Source organism: Phalacrocorax aristotelis, chromosome 5, assembly GCF_949628215.1.
Source record: "Phalacrocorax aristotelis chromosome 5, bGulAri2.1, whole genome shotgun sequence".
Classification (NCBI taxonomy): domain Eukaryota; kingdom Metazoa; phylum Chordata; class Aves; order Suliformes; family Phalacrocoracidae; genus Phalacrocorax; species Phalacrocorax aristotelis.
Window position 1 is genome coordinate 46014981 of NC_134280.1, and position 21242 is coordinate 46036222.

The window sequence follows — 21242 nt, forward strand, 5'->3', positions numbered from 1 at the left end:
CTCTGCCTATTTGTATGAAGTGTGGCAAAGGGGCTATTGTTCCCATCAATCTTTGGCTGAAGGCACCCAGCACTAACTGCACCAAGCACACAGCTGAGACCTGGCCCTCCCTTCGAAAGAAAGGTTTTGCAGAAGGAGGACCTGGAAGTTTTCAAATGGCCAGACCAGCAGGTAAGAAACTGGTTTTCTTCAGTGTACGGCTATACAGACATGCAGAAGGGAACACAGAACCTTTGGCCTGAAACCTCAGGTATTTTTCCAAGGGACTACAGGCTTACCGACTGGACGAGCATGAGATGTTCACACTGGGCAGGTAGGTATCCTTAAGTGGCACTTTTCAGTCAGTCCCAAGCTTTGGCTTTTAGTTTTAAAGGTTCCCATTGTTGCACAGCATGATGGGGGGCGCCGGAGAGCTAAGCTTCATCCTTAAAAGCACAGCATACAACATCAACCACATCTCATAATCACACATGGAAAACCTAATGCGGGTCTGTATATCCCAACTTCTTCACATTTCATTGGTCAAATGGTCCAGCTGTCACCTTTTTCCAGTCTCCTGCCAACTAAAATTTAGGAAAAATCCAACAGATTTGACTTAGTAATTAAATTGATATTTTATTTTTCTTCCGACTGTAGAAATAGTCGCAACATGGATTATTTCTTTTTGTAGACACCTGGTTCTCCCCTTGCCCATCTTGTTGTCTTCCCCACTGCATACAGTCTGGTACTAAGTACTGATTCAAGTTCATAGACCTAATGGAACCATGACCAAGTTGCATTGATCTCAGTCCACAGTTACTGCAGAGTTGTCATGCCTGTCTGGAGTGGGAGCACTTCCTATTTATGCAAGTAAACAGGCATTTCGATGAGTAAAGAAAATCTGAAGAATTACTGGATCCTTTTCCAGATAAATGAAGACAGCAAACAGGCAACCTTGCAGGGAGAACCTTTGAGCTCTGCTGTCTTTAGTCGGAAAACTCTCTGCGTGCTGCTAGCTCCATGCCACCCCACTTAATTGCCTCAATTGTTGCTGTTATCCTTTAATGGGAAACATAACCCTCTTTCAAAGCAACCACAAGAAGCTGCAGAAAGGGGAATCCTGAAGATCAGCAGAGGTGGGACTGCCTTACAGCCATTTCCATCAGGCTGAAATTACGCAGAAAGCACCAGGAATGTCTCTAAATGGCTTCAAGCCAGGGCAGGCTGAAGCATGCTGACACTGAAAGTCAAGGCTATTGGTCCTCTGCCTTGGTATTGAGCTACCCAACTCCAAACAAACAACAGTTCTGACAAAGTGTGGTCATTCTGCTAAAACGCAGGCTTGGGGTACTGGTGTTCAATCCTGGTTTTACCCACACAACTGCTAAGGCATTGGGTATATATCACAGCTTTTCTCCATTTGCTTACCTGCAGTAACAGCTAAGAGGCTGATCTTAAGCAGGACTGTGAAGCTCAATTTATTGTGCTCAAATGCAGCAGTGGCAAACATCATAGAAAGAACCCACAGAGTTGCACACGCACTCCTGACAGCATGAGATCCAACTGAAGGATCCACGACTCAACAGTAAAGCAAAAGTATTCTAGCTGATTTCTCTGTTAAGCAAATGCCATCTCTCTCTACATATCAAAGCTAACAAGAGGTTTGAAGCGATAACCTGCTTTTGGGATAACTCTCAGATTCTACAGGAAGATGCAAAGAATACTGTGTTTAGAGCTTTCTGGCAATTTTTGACATAAATGATTTCTTTTGGCCTAAAAATTAAAAAGACAATATAGATGGACCATTTGCCTATTATTTGCTCTGCTCTTCCCAACTTTTCAGGACCAGACTGAAGTTCGCAATTGGACCAGTTCACTTACTAGTATATATTTCATCTGACACAACTCTGCAGAATGTTTTTTTATCTTGCTTTAAGTACATGGAGGAGACTATCCACGATTGCAGGAAACACCCGTAGTTTACATTTCAGTTTACAAGAGAACGTGCTTAGCAGTAGCCCTAGTAAAATTTAAACATGCAAGTTTTTAAGAAGAATGATGAAAAAAATTCATACTCTGTCTGATCTTTGGCTAGGGAATTTAAAATCCAATTTCTCATCAGCACTGTCAATTTTAGTTTTTCCTTTCTGTGTTGTGCTGCAATCCTGTTACGACAGCAGCTTCCATGTGGAAGGGCTGGACAGAACACTTCGTTAAGCATTTTGAGATCTCTCCTGATCAAAAGGTGAGAAGTACCCACGGTACCAGAAACCGATTATGGAGGGCATTCATACTAAATCTTGATGGCGTTTTTTACACTAAAACTGCCCACCTAAATCCATTTTCATGCCTCTCAGTATAGCGTTTTTCCAGAGTGCTCAATACTTGCCAACACAACCTAAAATCAAAATGAGTCAGAAGCACTGAGCATCTCTTAAATCCCACCTTGCAATTATTTTGGTATCTGATCTCCAAGGCCCTTTAGTTTAAAAGGCCTGTGAATTGATAATTGACAGGGGTAAACTAGTTGCTGCAGTAAAGCAGATTTGAACTACACCAACGGAAGAATGATGGGTGACAGGAGCTGGAGATGGCAGGAGAGAGTAATTTAGAACATTAGGGCTTGAACTGGCATGTCCTGTAATGAGATAGTGGAGCTGTGAGGAAGAAGAGAGTCAACTCATTGTAGGGAGAGTTGGTGATGCTAAAAATGTGTCCTTAAGACTCACCATGACTAGGAGGACAAGCACTGCAGCGCATCACACCCCTTGCTATGCACAAACCGCAAGGTGCGCATGCACACACACTGCCTTTTTGCAGCACGCTCTGCAGGGACCACACTGCAGCACTTCTGGAATCAAAGAGCTGCCACCACACTGAATTCCACCATCTCAATAACTCAGCCAAATCTCTTTTCTCAAAAGCACAATTCTTCAACATTTGCTGTCTCTCTTCACAAAAAGAGAAGGGATCTGTTCCCTATTTCTCCAAGATAAATGCTACTGTCAAATCTTGGCAGAAAATTAGAGTAACAACTACTCTCTCCAAAAAGGTGACTGGGATGAATTTGTGCAGAGCAAACTTCTACTTCAAAGACAACCATCCAACTCTAGTTATGGGAAAGACAAAATACTGACAGATCTTTCTAAAGTACAGTATGGATATTGAAGTTTAACACAGATATATGTAGAGAAACAGCCTGTCACTACAATTCTCCCTTCTAAATGCATCCGTGTTTCCTTGTGCTGTTCCAGAAGAGAAATACAACAAACACTCCTTGGATTTACTTTTTAATGTATTAATATTAACCTTTTTTTGATAAAATATATACAATAATTATCTTAAAGATTGACAACAAACCCATTCTAAACCAGACATACAGCTTGTCTTTACAGATTTTGCACCAAGAACATCACAATTATAAACGTAGGCTGTTCTACTACTTTTCTTACAGTCAATTGCTCGATTTTCTTCATAGCACATAACAGAGACAAATTATCATCTAAATGAGATGGGTCTGTAAAAACAACTGTAAAACATCAAAGGACACCACACAACTGATACAGGCCACTGGACATTTTGTGGAAGGAGAATCCACTCAGACACTTTGGGATGCAGTCACAAGGACCTGTTGCTGCCTTTTACTGACCTGAGACTACAGATCAGTTTAGGAGGGCTGGATAGGCTGTCTTCACCTAAAAAGATTCCACCAACTATTTGGAATCCTCGATGTCTTTTAAGACTCTGTGCAATAATCCTGGCTTACTGAGAAAGAACCAAGAAATCACAGCATCTTCAGAACTCTGTGCAAGGAAGTTGTTACGAACTCAATTGTACTGCTAAGGCCTGCCAAGATGAGATCAGCCCCAAAAGAACGGTCAAAACTGAACTGACTACTACACTGTCACAGGTACCCTTTTAAAGCAACCTCTTCATGGGAAATACGCTGGTATTTTCTGATGCTCAAGCACCAGGACATAAATCAACAGGAAGATTCAGAAAGAAAGTTCATGTGAATGAACCTGAGAGGTTGCAAAAGAGAAGTAGTGAGCAACAAACCTTCCTCTGTCTCGTGATACCCGCTGTGCAGACAGCAGTTGTCACTGCAACAGCTTCCTAGCTCCCCAATACCCCCAACCCACAGCAACTTAGGAATGAAACAGAGACTGCAGCAAAAGACATTTCCTAGTAATTAAATGTTCCCAGAGAATCAGATGATACAGTTTACAGGCACATCCCAGGGGAGTTATGAAGTGAAGCATCCCCTCAGAGCTATTGTTCCAATATGATTTTCATTCACAGCACATCCACTGCATTGGGCAATAAGATAAGTCTTAGTGGGGGTGAGACAAATAGGAGCAGATGTTTCCTGTTTCTAGCCTGACTTTCATTTGGTTTCTGTCATTGCTGCCTATCCAGCTTAGGAGAGGGGGTGAACCGTGATGCCTAACACTTGTCCTATTGTTTGGGGTTTGGCAAAATCTGAGGAATAAGGTTGCTCACAGCATAACAGAAAAACAGCCCATCAAGTAGGATGTCTCTGTAACTGGCAGCAACGGAGGTTGCAAAAGACACTCAAATCACCCACAGTGATATCAGTCAGTTACCAAATCTGGTAACAAACACTTTATCAGTGAAGCTGAAACAGAGATTCCTTTCTCAGCCTAACTAGGGATCATCTTTAACATCGAAGGGCAATTTTATTTCTCGTTTTGCTGCACTTAATTTTCTAATCCAAGTTAATTTCAGTACTGGGAAATAATTCTGATGCTTGTGAGAAATGTAAAGATTCTCCAAAAGCCTTCCCAAGCTGTATGTTTCAGTGGCAGCCTGTGGCAATGGGTTCCTTAGTTAAATTACAAGCTAAGACTCCGCACCTTTTCCAACAATGGTAATCTATAGGAGTTTGTAAGTGTGCGTTAATAGTGTTTTGCATGTGCACGAATCCCTGCACATTGAAGCCGTAACTGGGAATTTCTGTAAATTGAAGTGTTTTATGAATCAGTACTAGAACCTGCTGCTTGCCGAAGAGGATTCAGATGTGAAAAGTTTACTTCACAGCTGTTGTTCCAATGTATGGCCACAATGTAAAACTGTACCCTGACTGCTCTGCTTTGATAATGAAAAGCAAAAATAAAGCCTGAAAGGTACATCATTTTTTTTTTTTTTACAGTACAACTAATTTTGACACAGAGTCAGAGCCTCTTGCACGGACACAGCAGAAAACCTGAGATTTATGCAGGAAAAAGTGCAGCAATTGGACTTCTGTCCTGCAGGGGTCTGCCTGGAAGGAGACCATCCTCCCAGCTGCTGTGTGTCTCAATTCATATCAAAATAATTTCAGTAAAACAAAATGCTTTGCCCTTTAAACCACATGACAACAGATTTTTCTTGCTGATGATGTAAAAAAATAAACATTTGTCTCATTAGGCAGAAAAAAAAGTGTTTGTTACACAGTTAGTTAGGCCAACAATTAAGCTCAAAAGACAGAGGCCCACCAACCATAGAGGCAGTAAGCTCCTCCCAAAAGAGAGCAGCCTTACAGACAGTTGCTTTGAATGGATGGATGCTTACAAACCAGAGAACTGCAAGACATTTGATAGAAGAGGTCAGTCATGCCAGTCAGACCACAGAGAGCGAGATTCTGGTTTATTCTTCCAGATGCATAGCCTCCTTTGGAGAAAAGCATGTGTTTGACGTTTCTGGGAGGACCCCTGAATAGATTCAATCCTCTGTTAGCAACAGAGAAGCAGTTGTTCAGCTTTCCATTACATCTTTGTGCAATGTAAAGGGAAGACAACATACCAGAATACAACATTAATTCCCACCTCCCTCAGAGGTAACCCATTCGTGATTTTTTTCTTCAGGGCCTTGTATTCCTCATGGCACCTTACTGGCTGTCATTTTGATCACTCAGGTTTCTTAGTTGCCTTTACAAGCTGCCAATATTGGGAAAGCTCTTCAGTTTCTCAGGAAAGTCATCTTTGTACAGGACAGGGTCAGCACGGTGCTCCACCACTTTCAGAGGCATGGTCCCAAAGACAGAGGCAAACTTATTGATGCATTCAGATCTGGTGAAAGGGAAAGCAGTGTAATTAAGAACACAAACAAATGGTCTGGCTACCAGCTCCCACACCAACATAACTGGTAGAAACCTTCCCTCTTGCATTTGGAATGACTTCAGCCGTGCTGGCTACTAGTAAATAAAAAGAGAGCCTCACTGCAGAGAGAACTGAAAAGAAACTGGTGTTCTTTGATTTATCCATTTAATCACAGAGACGAGAGCAAGGGGATGCTGGCAGCAGCACATGTGCACACGGAGGTCAAAGCTTCCCTTCTCCCTCCCCCTAGAATTCCAGTCATTCTTAAAGCAATGTACATGCTGTAAACTAGAACAGATTAACTGCCAACATGTCTCTTAAAGGGCCACTGTTGGGTCAATTTGTCTCATAATGAAGGATTTGAAAAAAACAAGCCTTTGTGAAAATGGAGTTAAAAAAAAAATTCTGAGTTTTTTCAGGCTTCTTCAGAAGCTCTATCTTTTCCCACAAAAATAAACATGCCTCAGTGCATAGGCAGCACTGATCGGACTGTAAATTAAAAATTAAGCTAAAATAAAAACTATAAATGAAATTAACTAGTTTATTTTGTCTAAATAAAGAGATATTGAGCAGTAAGGCATCACATTAGCACAAAAAAAGATCAGACCATTGATGACTTTCAGTTTCAATAATCTCAGGTGTCAGTAATACTGTGGAAGGGAACAGCCATGTGCTTCAGAAAACAAGCAGATGTTTACCCTTACATCCCTTCTTTAACTCTTTCACTGAAAGGCATAGTACCTGTGGCAGCAAGGCAGGGAAAACTTAACTCATTTCACCTCAGCCAGTGCTCAGCTTAGCTGTGTACTTTATAAAACAGCTTTTAAGAACTTCAGAGACCAAGAATGGTGACAACAGTCCCCAACACCTAACACAAGACAGCAAAAGAAAACAGGTTACTTTTTTTGTTTTCCTTTTTGAACGGCAAAAGAAAAGACATGAGTACTTTGACTCAGCTACAGGCTGACGTGCTGCAGGCAGTCCCAGAGCAGGTCTCTTGCTCTCCAACCACTGCACCCTCTCCCGACCCCTTCAAAGCATTAGGGGGTCACTATGGCTCCAGGATAATTTTCTGCAACAGACCCGGTCAATCACACCAACTAAGTGTGACAGTTTTGTGATGGGGACTGCTCAACACTGCCCAAACACTCTTTTGAAGTGGATGGGACAGCATGACTGGTTTTCAAAATTAATTCCTCAGCCTCTGAGCCATCCCACGGCTCCCTCCTTAACTAGCATAAATGACTGGAAAACACAAAGCTGAGGTTGTTAGAGTGCTACATCTCTACATAGCTGTTCCAAGCGATAATGGTCATATTTCAGGCCATTTTCTGGCCTGAGAAAAGTGTCAGAAAATTACTTCATATGGGTGATACTTGAATAAAATATTTATACAGGTAAATGCATATATTTCACCTTCTGCTACCTTCTCATCCCCTCATGTTCCTATCTCCAGATTCAAATCTTTGGACTAGGAAACAAATGAAAAGGAAGTCAGAGCATAAGAAGCAGCTGCATGCAGTGGGAAGCAACCTCTAGACCTTGCACAAGCAGGATTTGCTCCAGGGTAGCACTGATCTGAAACAGCAATGGACCCATCAGTCAGGACTGAAGTAAAGAGACCCAAGTAGCTTTCCAACGTCTGCAATAACAAGGTGAACCATCGGGAGGGTGAGCTTTGGGCCCTGGGCACAGAAAGGTCATGGTAACATGGAGAACAGGAACTGAGTGTTTTCTCCAGAAACACTGAGCAGTTTCTGTTGCCTCCACATGATGCCCAATGTGAGATACTTCAAAGACATCTGACTTTCAGATAAGGTCAGACTTCTAAATTGTCTGTTACTTGTGAGAAATGTGGCTAACTGTGATCCAAGCCGTGTGTATTGGAGAAGTCTCGTGGCAGGACACAAACTTCACAGGCAAGGAGGCAGATGCACCAGGAGAGGTGCATGTGAGAATTTTGCACAGCTGCTGGCCCTCATGATTTCAGGAATACAAGAATAACTCTAGTCTACTGGTTCAAATCCTGCCTCTGCCAGTAATGACTGAAAGACATTGTAATGTAACAGCTGCTTGGTGGCCAGTGTGAAATGAATTAGTTATCTCAGCCTGCTGCCCAGTAGGCAGATGTCCACATCAAATCAGCCACTGTCGCAACCAGAACTAAGTGGCACCCCCAGAGCAAAAGACAAAACTAAATAGAGCGTGGAGACAAAATTGATCTCTTCCCTCCAGAGGTTATACTCCCAAATCAAAGATGAGGTCTTATGAGAAAATACCACGATGGAATCCTTCTACAGCCAAACTTGTTCTGCTGGCAAGACCATTCAAGCATATGAGTATAATATCTTTAACCACCAAGAAGCCACTTCATTGTTAAAGAAATGAAAAACCGAAGAATCAGGGAAAAAAAAAAATCAGTACATTCTCATCACTCTGGCTGAATCAGAAAAGTTAGTCCTCGGGAAATATCAAATTCAAAAGACCAGAAACAGGCTTTTTCAGGGGAAAGAAATGTCATACACAAGCCACAGAATGTGTTTAAAGGAAATTTGCCTCTTTCCAAAAATTTCATCTCCTGCACTGAACTATATGACTTGAATTCCAAAGCCATTGCCACTTTTGGACAACATAAACCAGAAAGGATATCTAGAACATTAAACATTCAAAGCTAGATAGCCGAGAGAATGTAACATGTCCTCTTAATATAGATGGAAGGTGTTTTTCTTGGCTGTGTCAACAGTTTCGCAAATTTGTACTAACAGAAGCATGTTTGCTTCCAAGAATTATTCTTTTTTTTTTTTTCCTTGCTCTGCTGACAACCTGCAGTTACGCTCAACAAGGAATTCAGATTGTGTGAACTCAGAAATTGAAAGCCCCATTGCACTCTGGCAAATGGTGTGAACTTAATGTCTGTTAAGGTCTCTTTTGATCAGTTTCTTCTCCCTTATAACCCAAATATTTTTTGGCAAGTTAACTCTGCATCTGCAGTGTTTGGCCAACTGTTACCTGGTCAGTTTGCCTCTTAAGGGAATGGTTTCCTATCGTGACTCTAACAAATACTTAGGTGTCCTAAATAAGACATTGCTGTCAATGTTGCTGCAGAAGCAGCTCAGCCATTTGTTGTATTTACTGTACAGGCAGCTGCCCTCTAGGCTGCATTTTACAGAGCTCTCCATTTTTGAGAGCCAGATGCAAAGATCCTAAAGGCAGAAAACTTGTTGCTACTTAAACAGCACCTGTAAATACAGGGATGATGAGATCTTCCTACAGTTTTATCTGTGACCTGATGTAAAGGCTAACCTAGGGCAAGAAACGGACTCTTCATTCAAAGCTTTCTCTAGTTAATGTATTTTAATGATGGAGCTTGATAACCCTGGGGACTGAGGTCTTTTATTTATCTCTGAGAAATTACACAGCAGGAAGAATAGCAGTGTTGGTTTTGCCATGATTCGCTGTAAATATTCTTCAGTATTGGTCAAAAAAAAAAATCTCTTAATAAGAGACAGAGTTCACCTGTACCATCTTTCCTTTGTCTCTGCTGAGAGTGTCAAAAGGCCCAACAAAACTGGTTAGTTACATGTCTCTCCTGGACCGATCTCCACAACTGACTTATCCAACCTTTTACACTTACAAAACAATCATCAGGCAGTCGCTGGGCATCTCTCTGCTATTTCTGAACCAGAATCCGAACACTAAATGTTGTGCATGCCCATGACAACCCTCATAAACTGTTTCACAAACAGGAGGTTCATCCCTGGATATCCGGCAAGTAATTAGCTCAGACTACCTGCTCGCTATTTCTGAATGCTAAAAAACAAGGAGTCGGGCACTTCGGGAAGCTGCAAGTGAAGCTGATAATGAGTCTTTGCCTGATACCCTGGGTATTGTTCTCGGTACCCAACACTGTAAAGTTATCTGTACAAAGTTATTCCTTTATAATATGATAAGGATTCCCTGACGCATGAACTTTTTACCATTCAGCTTCTCTCATAACCCTGAAAATAGCTAGTGTGTGTCTATATATATCTGAGCCATAAGAGCCTTACTCACTGCTAAGTTAGGAATATTTGCTCTAGGAGTTGCTGTCATTTATTATCCACTTAAAATGAATAGCTAGCTTAGAAGATTCATAAAAAAGAAATGCTTTCAGATTTTTCAAATACCTCCCTCATATTGAAGGTAGACAACAACAACACAGGGCAAGAAGGTATTAGGTGTAGCATGAAGCCTGAGTACACCAAAACTGTATATCCCCCCAGATCTTCTCCTGCACCCAGACTCTATCCCAGCACGTACTCCTTTGGCTGGGCAAGTAAAAGTACGTGGATTTGCAGTCAATCTAACATTTCCCACAACCCAGCTATCTCCACTGTTGAAAACTACAGAGAAGCAAAGCAAGAGTTTAAACATGTTCTCAATAAACTGTCAATGATACTTTACTCTGAGGATACAAAAATTGCTATAGACATGGAAACATGACCTTTACCCTGCATCATAATGTACTTTGGAGCAAAAAGCACTTTTTCATCTTCTGATTTTATAGAGTGTACCTTAACGAGAAACTAGTTCATGACCAAAATTCCTATGTGGTGGTGTAATGCTACTAGTGTGATCACAGGAAAGCTCAATTGGCTTCAGGTAGTCCATCTTGTAAGCCAGCGGAGAACTGCTAGACACAGGACCACCTCTTGTGCTTCCCCTTCAGCTAACGTTTGAGATCTATAAAGCTTCCAGCCCCTTCATTAAGAAGTCTTCTGCAGAGTAATTTTTAACCGTCTTCATGGGGTATGTTTTACTTCTGACTTGCATACTTTTTTAATCCAGTCTTATCATACATCCTGTCTAAATACTTTGTCACTAAGCTTAACGGTTATGCTTTCCAATGCCTGTGTGATGCCTGGTTAATCAATCAGCCAAACTATTTACATATTTGTGCGCGTTGCACAATGCATGTTTACACGTCAGACAGACATATGTATGCACTCTTCTTGTAAATAAGCCCCAACCTACTAGCCAGTTTTGCATTAGTTCACTGCATACATTAAAATACATAAATATAATTTACATAGCTAAAGAACAGGAAATGGATACAGCACTTTAAATTTGCTGAGTACTGCAGAAAATGACATAAAAAACCTCACTGTTAAGATTATAACCACGGTAACTGACACGATAACTGTGTTATGTCTCTCAGTCCAAATCTGAAATGGCCTATTTTAAATGCAGGTCAGATTTTGTCACCTCTTCTGGTAGCCTCTTCCAACACTACGGCTACCCCTGCCTACCTACCCCATCAATTCTATGGCTACAAATTATTTTTCCTGAAGTTCACAGGAGAGGCGCAACAGCCCAAGAAGCATAAGGTGAAATGCCTTTGTCAGTCCTAGATCTTAAGTTAATTCCACCTAATAACCACTATATACATTTATTGTCAGATAGCCCTTCTCAGACATGGGTGTTAAACAGCTTTGTAAAAGTGAAGAAACTTTTCCTTATTTTACACATTGAGAAGCCAAGGCAGAGGGAAGTTTAGTGTCATGGTCAAGGTTGGGAAGCAATTTTACTGTAAAGCAGGGAATGCAACTCTTACCAACTTTCAGCATTTCACTCTAAACAGTCACTGCCTTTCCAAATACATCCTTTGTTTCAAAATTATATTATAATGAAAATATAATAATGCTGCCATTGTTAAAAAATGTGACATGCAATTGTGCAGGCAAATGCCCTTCATTAGTGGAAGCAACGCACTTCACAATCTTTGGAAGAAAGACAAAGTACAAAAATAAATTCAAATAACATTATTAATAACTTATATCTTGTTACGCTTTGGTAAGCTAGCAACTGTCTGGTTCAAAAAAAAAAATCTCACGCTCACTACAGCTGAAGTTCCACAGTAAAACAGAAGCGTGGTATTACTGAAAGTACTGCCAACAACCTGAATTTCATATATGTGACTATACGCTTTACAGCTAAGCTGCTAAAAATTGTGCCCTTCTAAAGTCCTTTCTTGTAGTAGTCCACTTTTCAGTGTCACATCATCCGTTGCAGAAATGACTTATGCTGATCAAATTCATGTGGCATTCTTTCAAAATTAGTAATTTACAGAAATACAATCAGTGAGCATTTTTGATCCTAATTTAATGAGACACAGGATAAGAATCTAGGGATCAGAACAACGCAATCAGAGGAATAAAGGGTGGTCACTCACCTTTCCACCATGTGTGTCTGGTCCAGTGATAACCCATCAATTGCTGTGCATTCTGGACATTTGAACTTCTTCCGCGGGGTCACCTGCAGAAAGGCACGCCAGATATCATCAAATATCAACAGAAGGGACATTAATCTCCTTGTACAGAGAGCAGTGCAATACCTCTGAACATGCCTGCAGTGTAAGATGAGCTGTCTCCAAAGGGGTGGGGGGGGGTTGGCAAAAAAAAAAAAGCCACTCCATTCCTACATTCAGCTCCATCTGGCCTGGCTGACTGCAAAATTCACAGGGGCCCAATAAAAATGGCTTGGAGGGGTTTTTCCTTCTGTAACTGAAAAGAAGCGGTGATGACAAGCTCCTTAATTCCTGTTTAATGACTGTTTTCTCACTGCCAAGGTCCCTGTATAAACACCATTTGTTCTTGCAGCCATAACAGCGATGAAATATAGCTTCCCATACTTCACCGTAACGTTAATCCAACAGACGCTCTTTTGCTCACTCCAGTTAATAGCTGACTGGCAAACTCTGCAAGGCATTCCGAATTGCATGGAGGTGCCAAATTACTCTGCTGTGCCCTCATACAGCTCAAAAACTTTTTCAGCAAAAACACACACTTTATCTTCTAAAGACTTTTCCAGGAAGTGCAGCCACCGGTCCTAGTAAATGATGATGGACAGATGGGAAAATGGACCCTGCTAATTGAAGTAACGCCTGGTGGCCTCTAAATCTCATTCCAAGGTGACACACTTTGAAATGAATGTACAGAGTGAATGTCTGGACCTGAAAACGTGTCGAAACATGTCAGGAAATTAATTGAGGGATAAAAAAGTTCATTTAAAGCTGATCTTGCAATTAACATTCTTGCAATTAACATTCCTATAAATCAGCTGTTGCCAGGCCATGACAGAGCAAGCTGTGGACAGTTGGCAATTTCTTTCCTCTGGTAATTTCAAATAGTTAAAATATATGTATGTGGCCATGCATATGTACACACATAAATAAATTACCATTTAAATGGTAATTTAAATGGTATTTTATTTAATTTTCATTTAAATTACCTCTATTCATTTAAATTACCTTCTTCATACCTCATCTAGATGGGTAAAATAACCACCATAAACAACTGGTAAAAACAATTCCCTGTTCCTAGTTAGCATAAAAGTTTTACTAAAAGGGCTTTTCTACCATGGAAGGAGAACAAGACACCATACCAGGGGTAAATGAGAGAAAAAGGAAGATTAGGTAGTATATTGAAGCCTACTAAATAAATTTATATGTTTATGTACGTCATGTTTTTAAACTTCGTAAAGCCAAACTGCAGAGAAGTCCCACCTTAATGACCGATTTGCCAGTGACATTTGCCACAAGAAAATTCATGGCAATATCTTCACAATTCATATGAGCATCCACCCAATTCTTGATGTCTCCAGGCATTTTGTAGGTGTAAAGATAGTTGAAATACTGCAGGATAGAGGGAGAGAGAAGATAATTTTAAACACAGTAACTATAAGACTTCAAATATTTCAGTCACTGAACAGCATGAAGCTAAGGATGGATTACGGGCAAACTGACACTGCCTTCAGCCAAGGACTACTTTAGCAGATAGAAAATAATTTTGAGATGCTTAATTGCATAATTACTCCTTTCCTGACCAGCACACAAATTTCTTTACAGTCGGTTTTCTTTTCTTAAACTGCTAGCTACAAAGCTACATTCACTGCAAAATTTGCTATATAGTTACAGGTCACACAAACTGTCAAGAGCTCTTCTCTAAGTTCACGAAGGTAAGAGTTTTATTTTACAGGCAGAGACAAATCAGTTTTTCACAGCAACTGAAAGAGGCTTAGGGGAAGTTTGCAATTGGTTCTCTGATTGCTCTAGAAAACAATCATGGCACAACAAAACACTCACAGAACAATGACAAACACATACAGCTCCTTAAAAAAAGGTTCATGTTGTACATTAGTATACTACAAGTTTTGTATTACCTTGTGATAAAACGCTGCCCCAGTGAGCACCATTGAGACTTCATTGGTCCATTCTGATTCATATTTCCATTTGTTCATCTCATGGTCCCAAAGATGCAGGCGGCCTGGATATCCAACCAACCTGTCAGGGAACTCACGCCAAACCTGAAGAGAAAAAGATGTGACATGCTGCTAACCAGGTCTGCACAGCAAGCAAACACAAATGTGCAGCTGCAACACATCTGCTTTGGGAGGATAGAGTTACAGTGGTGCAAAGACCATTTCAATTCTTCCAAATCCCAATTCTTGGAAAAGGAAGCTGCATGGAAGAAGTACAAAAAAGCCCAAGCTTGCCATGGAAGGTCCCTACAACTCAGGGAAGCCATGCCCCCAGAGCAAAAGCCCACTAAAACGATACTAACTTTCTTGTTGCAGAGAAATACAACCGACTATTCAAAAAGATTTTAACACTAACTAAAGCCAAGCATGATTAAAATGGAACTTTTGATGTTAACTTCAGTAGATATGGCTACAATCTAACTACTTTCACAGCTGGTTTTAGATCTAACCAACCTGCTTCCTTTGATAGGAACAGGCTTATATTTTAATATTTCTGATATTCTTTAGTGGGTGCTTGGATGGACCTACTGCTACATGGAAGGCCTCTTTGCCCTTGACTTGTTCCAGACAGCTGGATACAATCAAGATACCACCCTTGTCACTCCATACATTATTTTTTAGCTGACTACAGGATCAAACACAGTAGACAAGAACATGGAGAAGGGCATTGTTAACACAACCCCAGTTCTCCACACTGCTGGCCACATTAAATAATGGACAATTTTTGTGTTAGAAAAAAAGGGAGAAAGGATTATAATTATTTGGAAGGGTCTAAACTCTATTTGCTTGCTAAACACAGTTTGTCTTTTTGCTGATCAATAACAAAGTTAGTATTTGTCTGCATTATTTGAATACAAATTACTCAAAATTTCTCCTTTAATCCAAATAACTGCTAGGTTTATTGGAAGAATATGAGCCTCGACCCTCTGACACACAGTGTTAGGTCACAAGAGTTTTTGTTTCAGGTTGGTAGTGTATAAACAAACAAACGCATCCCCAAATTTCACTACGTGTGGAAGATCAACAACAGAATATCTCATAAATCCCCAAAGTTCACCTCACTAGCAAACCTCTTTCCTCTGTACAAAAGGCAAGGGAACTGTACAACTGAAATTTGCAGTAGAGAAAGTGGTATCTGGAATTCCACCATCCCACAAACCTCACCTCATCAGCAGTTCACTTTGGGCACTTTTTATGTGCCAGTATGTTTAAGCTGGGAGGCTTGACTATAAGGTCTCTATGCAAGTATTTTGTCAAAGTAAATATGATAAAACAATCAGCTTTAAGTTACTGCTTCTGTATCTACATTTCTGTGATTCTGCATTTCTATATACCTTTTTGTCTACACACCTCAACACAATTTATTGCTGTCAGTTAATATAGCTTCAGAATCCCATGATGAGAACAGTTATTTCACACATACAGATGAGGAAACCTGCCAAAAGTCATACAGAAAACAAGAATGGGAACCAGATCTTCTGACTTCTACTTTATCCAGAGATCAATCTTTCTAGACAGTTCTAGCACACAAGTAATGGAACAGTATTTAGACAGGACAATGCTCTAACACAGGGTCCTTGAAAGCAGAGATGATTTGGAACTCAAGGAAGAGAATTCATAGGATGTTGTTACAAGTTGGTGCCATTGGGTAATTAAAAAAATACTGATTTTCGGCAGGCAAGCCAGTGAGTGCTTGATATACCTATTTTGACATGATGTAAAAATTGTTAATGGAGAACAAAAAACCAAAGATATGGTCACTCGCTCTTCCAAAATTTTATTCCTTGCTCTCCAGGACTCAAAAATTTAATGATTTAATTTTAATATTTTTTAAAGCCAGACTATTAAAATGCCCATCTCCCAGCTGTTGGAAGGCACCACCACCAAATAAGCTGCTGAGGCTCAGCAAAGGACTTCACAGAACACTACAGATCTGCACTGTACTGGGCTAAGAATTCTTGTAGAAGGAATGGCATGTGCATTAAAGGCAGCTGAAAGAATGATTAAACTCAGCTACTGCTTCCCAAGGGACTTCAGTGCCTTCACAACACAGAACTGTAGATTCACATCTCTTCTAGCTTTTGTCCTCGGCATCATCTTCAAGAGTCCAACGGCATAAAATAAAAGCCAACTATAATGCATGTTACTCATACAGATTTCTTCATATCACTGTAAAGCTCCACACTATGCTGACTCTGGCCTCTGAAAGTTGTCAGTTTGATGCATCTAAAAAAATAACTTCGTTGCTTTAAACAAAGATTCCTTTTAAAAGTAATGCTATCGAAGTCAGTCGAAAAGCTTGGCTTTCTCATAATGTGCATCACTAGCTCATTCAATGATAATTCCTGGAATGGCTCCAAATAGCTGCATCCAGCTCATTGCCCAGATCCATACATATGTTTTGTGCCAAAATTAATAAATACAGCTATGCTTATAAGGAAGCTTTCAGAATAAAAATAGTAGTAATGATTCTTATACTACTCTCTATTTTGTACTACCATCCATTTTCTTGTTTGATGGTTGCCTATAATTTATTAGTCTGTTAGGAATACATTCCATTTTAGCCACTGATCTTATTAGCTTTCTCAGACTGAAGAAGGATAGTTTGTTTTAATACCAGTAAGGGACACATCCAAGGAAAAACATATTGCCAAGACAAGAGGCGGCATGCTTCTTTGAGGACAGGGCTATTCCAATGACTCTGCTAGACAGCCCTGAATATAAATATTTTTGGACAAAGCATCTCCCAGATGAAAAGCCAAATAAAAGTTCTGACTTGGTAGTTTTACTAAAAATCTTGTAAAAGACACCAAGAGAAAGTGACAGTAATTCTGCTTCCGAGTCCCCCAAGTGACAATAACAGTCTAGCTGAAACACCCTCCAGTCTCACCTCCCCACAGTTCTCTCTGCCTCCTAGCTTCAACTATTCTTTGCTGTTTTGCTGTGCCATCAGACCAGCTGCCACAGTTCATTCTCCATGCAGCCAGAGGATAGGGAAGCCTTCCTTTCCCAGAATATACTCCGACATTTATGCATTAAGTTTATTAGACTATAAGAAGTCACACGCCACTTCAGGAACTGGCTAATTATAACTAGAATATTTCTAAATTTAATAAACAGAAAAATAACATTTCCAAAGCTACCATGGCAACATTGTAAGAATGAAACACTGACTATCCTCTATGAATGAAAGAAAACCCAATCGATCAGTATTCCTTCTCTCCTCCCAGAGCCCCACCTGCTCTTAATTCTCCCTGGGTCCTCAAAGAAATGGCTTGTGCTATTATTAAAAAACAAAGCAAAATGTAAACACAAAGCCCATTAAAAGAAACGATGCTTCACATACACCAATTTGTAAAGTGACTTCAATGCAGAGAGCAGCTTTGAATGTGGCCAGCAGCTACCCATGGAAAAGCCTTTTGATAAGCTGAATTATATTATTCCTTCTATAAAGGAATGCTGAAAGACAAATTTTTAACAGTCAAAATGGGTATGGAAGCATTCTTCTAAAGAAGGCGTTTGAACTTTATGATGGTTTTAGCCTAGTGAAATATGCAATTCATCAGAGAGTTGAGGTTTTTTTAAAAAATGCCAGAGACAAAGCACTGAAAAACAGCTCAGACAGAATAAGATGATCTACTAGAAGTAGACAAAAAGCTTCCAACAGAAAAAGTACAAACTTAGCAAGGCACCCAACAATATCTTCTATGAACAAAAAAGCATGCACTCAGACCAATAATCCCGATTTAGATTATTTCTATTATTGCTGTAACAAAAACACTTTCTTTTTAAAGACAAAGTGCTGCATAAGACCTAGTAAGACATTTTCATGAACTTCATACTTGGAAACTGTTATCCCCACTTTTCAGGGTGATAGAAATGCTAAGCCATCTGTCCCGAGGCCAGCAGAGACACAGAGGTGGGAACACTAAAACACGTGCTTTCACTCCCAGGTTCAAACACCAAGACACTTAAGGAGCAGCCAATGGGTCTGCTTTAACTTTTAAAGATTATGATAATCTAAATACTTGCTCCTTTTCTTGGGTCTCTTCAATACTCCCTCTGTGAACAACAAAGATCAGTGAGAGGAGGAAAAGTTGGATAGCCCTAACGTGTTTTTTTCCAGTGCCTCAAGTCATGCCTGTGATTTCATCATGTAACTTAACAGAAATACTTTTTTCAAAGTCAGAATGTCATCAGTATTCTTCTGCTACCTTAATACAGCACCACACAGGGACTATTTTTCTGCTTGCTCCAATAGATTTACACAATGTCATAAATCACTGTACCATAATAGTTCACTTCTAACAAGTAAAAAGTCTCTGACACTTTGAGTGTTACTATAATTTTTTATCACTGAAAGTGTACAGAGATCAAAGCTTTCTGCTTTTTTTAGGCTTGCACTATACATTCAGACAAGTCTGTGACAGAGGGGGTTTTGCCACATGTTTAAATGTAGTCTCAAGGATGTCAGGAGGCGAAAAGAAAATTACTGAATGTCACGTTTCCAGCCCTTCTTATAACCAAAGCAGAAGCAGACATACTTTTAAAAGAAAACTTTCTAGTAACATTATATGCCGCTACTGTTCCCTCTGGATTCCCCTGCAAATGAGTCAAGAGCCTGAGAGATACTTTTCTGGTAACACACAAACAGATAAATAAATTATCACAGGGTAAGGACAATTTAAACATCTGGGAGCCAGCTCAGGCCTGTCAAGCAAGTCACAGACACTCAGGGACAGGAAAGATCAATCTTCAGCCCCTGATTTCTGTGCCAGAGAGTACGAACTACGTAAACCACCCTCTATAGGAGGAAAAGTGTGTATTTATAAAACAATCCACTGTGCTTCTGTATTCAAAGACACTTCTATTCCTTTACATTACAGGGGAAAAAAAAAGGCATCCTCAAAATATAAGGATTCAATCTACCCACAGGTTCGTCTCAACTATCTGTTCGATAAGGCATTTTAATTTTCCATCAGTGTGGCTGTGTAGTAAGCTGAATTCCCAGAATCCAAAAGAAATAGGATTTATAATAAAATGCAGAAAACTGCAAAAGCAATAGTTTTTTGTCTGCCAGACTAAACAATCTCATATCCAAACAGTTACATTCACACACTGAATGTAACGACTGTTACTCAGATAGTCCCTGCAACCAGTGCATATGGTCCATGGAAGGCCAATAAATTACCCAGCATGGTCCAACAGCTAGAACTGGGGATGAAGAGTTGTAAGTCCCAGCTGCCACCTAATCACACTGACTACAGGGGAATTCGCATCAGCTTTTCTTTGCCTCATTCTTTTTTCATGAGGATAACCCTTTCCTGCCTAAGAGACCAGAATTGATATATGTGAAGTTACAGATATTCTCCATTGAGGATATTCAAATTAACGCTTCAGGCACACAAGTGCCACAGTTCTACTTCTCACAACTTCTGGCTGACACAGCTAAAACTCAGCTCAGTTTGAATCTCTTGTTTCAAAGCCCACCAAGCCTGCTTTGCCAGTAGCAGAGATTAATTTGGAACTACTTGCACAATCACTTAGGTTTTTATAAAACAATTTATTTTTACTTTGAGACAGCTCAATGAAAATGGAGCCGGGATTCACACAGCATCCACATTATGGATTTGCTATCTTTCACCCTGTCAGTTCACCCTCAAAACTAGTAGTTATAGCACCAACACAGACAAAAGTAAGTCAGTTTGCAGAACTGCCAACACTTGATTGCTTTGCTGTTGCAATGCAGTGCTTAAAATATTCAGTGTAGACAACAGAGTAGAGAGGAGGTGTATGTGGCAAAAAAAAAAACCCTTCCTTCAGTTGTCTTCTCTTCATTCCATCTTTCATACTTCATGTACTAATCTGTTACTCTTAACTTGGCAATGGAAGTATTTCCTTTCTGGAGAGACACATGATAGATTAAACCTCTGTCTCCACTACTTAACATCTTTGTTATTACATCAGCATACCTACATTACCACGAGTCACTTCTTGAGTCCAAAAGCTCGTTATTTGCTAACAGCCTCTTTCACTTGAAAGGGAGAAAGGGCCGTATTTTACCATATATGTATTCACATTAAAGAAATATTTCCAACATCTCTTAAAAATATCTTCTTAACAACTACACTTAAGATTGTTAAGAATGAGACAACTATCACATTTAGTTTGCTTTCTACCCTTTAGAAAAGTGGTTTTCATTATTTCACTCAATTTAGGTAATAATTTTCTGTTTTGCCTCTTATGTATGAAGCCTGGTGTTGGTTTGCTCTTGATAGTGCAGATACAGGTGTGACTAAATGATTCAAACCTTTCTTAAAATATATTACTTTTCTAATGTTTCTGATTTATTTACAAATATGGCATGTTTGTCTTAAATACATGTAACAGTAATGTCAGATTATGGACCGTGTCGTATACTCAACTACAAATGGAAGACAAAAATTAGCTCAAACCAAAGTTTTGGAAGGAAGACAACAGTGTTGCTTTAAGGCAGTGCGCTTTTTAACAAGACTCAAATGCCTATGAAGACTTTCACCTTTTTGTACTGCCATGCGTATCCGATTTGGACAAACTTTCTTTTGCTGATACCCTCATTACAACCACAGCTGTTGAAGCTCTGCCGTTTCAAGCAAACGGCACGTGTCCCCTCCTTGACATTCTTCAGTTCCTCTTTTCATTGCATTCCACCTTACCTCAGCATGTCCTCAAGAGGCCTCCTCTGTTCCCGACACTTAACCTCTGAAAGTCGCCTTGTCTATCAAGACACATTAACTTGGACAGCACTTCTGATTTGTCTGAAAACTGTTTGCAACTCTTAAGAAGAAAGCAATTCACAGTTTCCAGACTGCTTCCATTACACCA

The 21242-nt window shown here is 40.0% G+C and overlaps 1 protein-coding gene across 4 annotated transcripts in view; it reads right to left on the reverse strand.

Moving 5' to 3' along the window:
• Window positions 1–3256: 3256 nt before the first annotated feature.
• EXT2 (exostosin glycosyltransferase 2) overlaps window positions 3257–21242 on the reverse strand; it is an 81084-nt gene continuing 63098 nt past the window's right edge. For 2 of the 4 annotated variants that reach the window (XM_075094288.1, XM_075094286.1), the window contains exons 11-15: window positions 14280–14423; window positions 13624–13752; window positions 12292–12374; window positions 6860–6948; window positions 5962–6050 (exon numbers count right to left, since the gene is read on the reverse strand). In XM_075094288.1, the coding sequence (XP_074950389.1) occupies window positions 6861–6948; window positions 12292–12374; window positions 13624–13752; window positions 14280–14423 (444 nt within the window). In that variant the 3' untranslated portion in view covers window positions 5962–6050; window position 6860. Of the gene's footprint in view, window positions 6051–6859; window positions 6949–12291; window positions 12375–13623; window positions 13753–14279; window positions 14424–21242 lie in introns of all 4 variants that reach the window. The other 2 variants (XM_075094287.1, XM_075094289.1) reach the window with 1 other exon arrangement.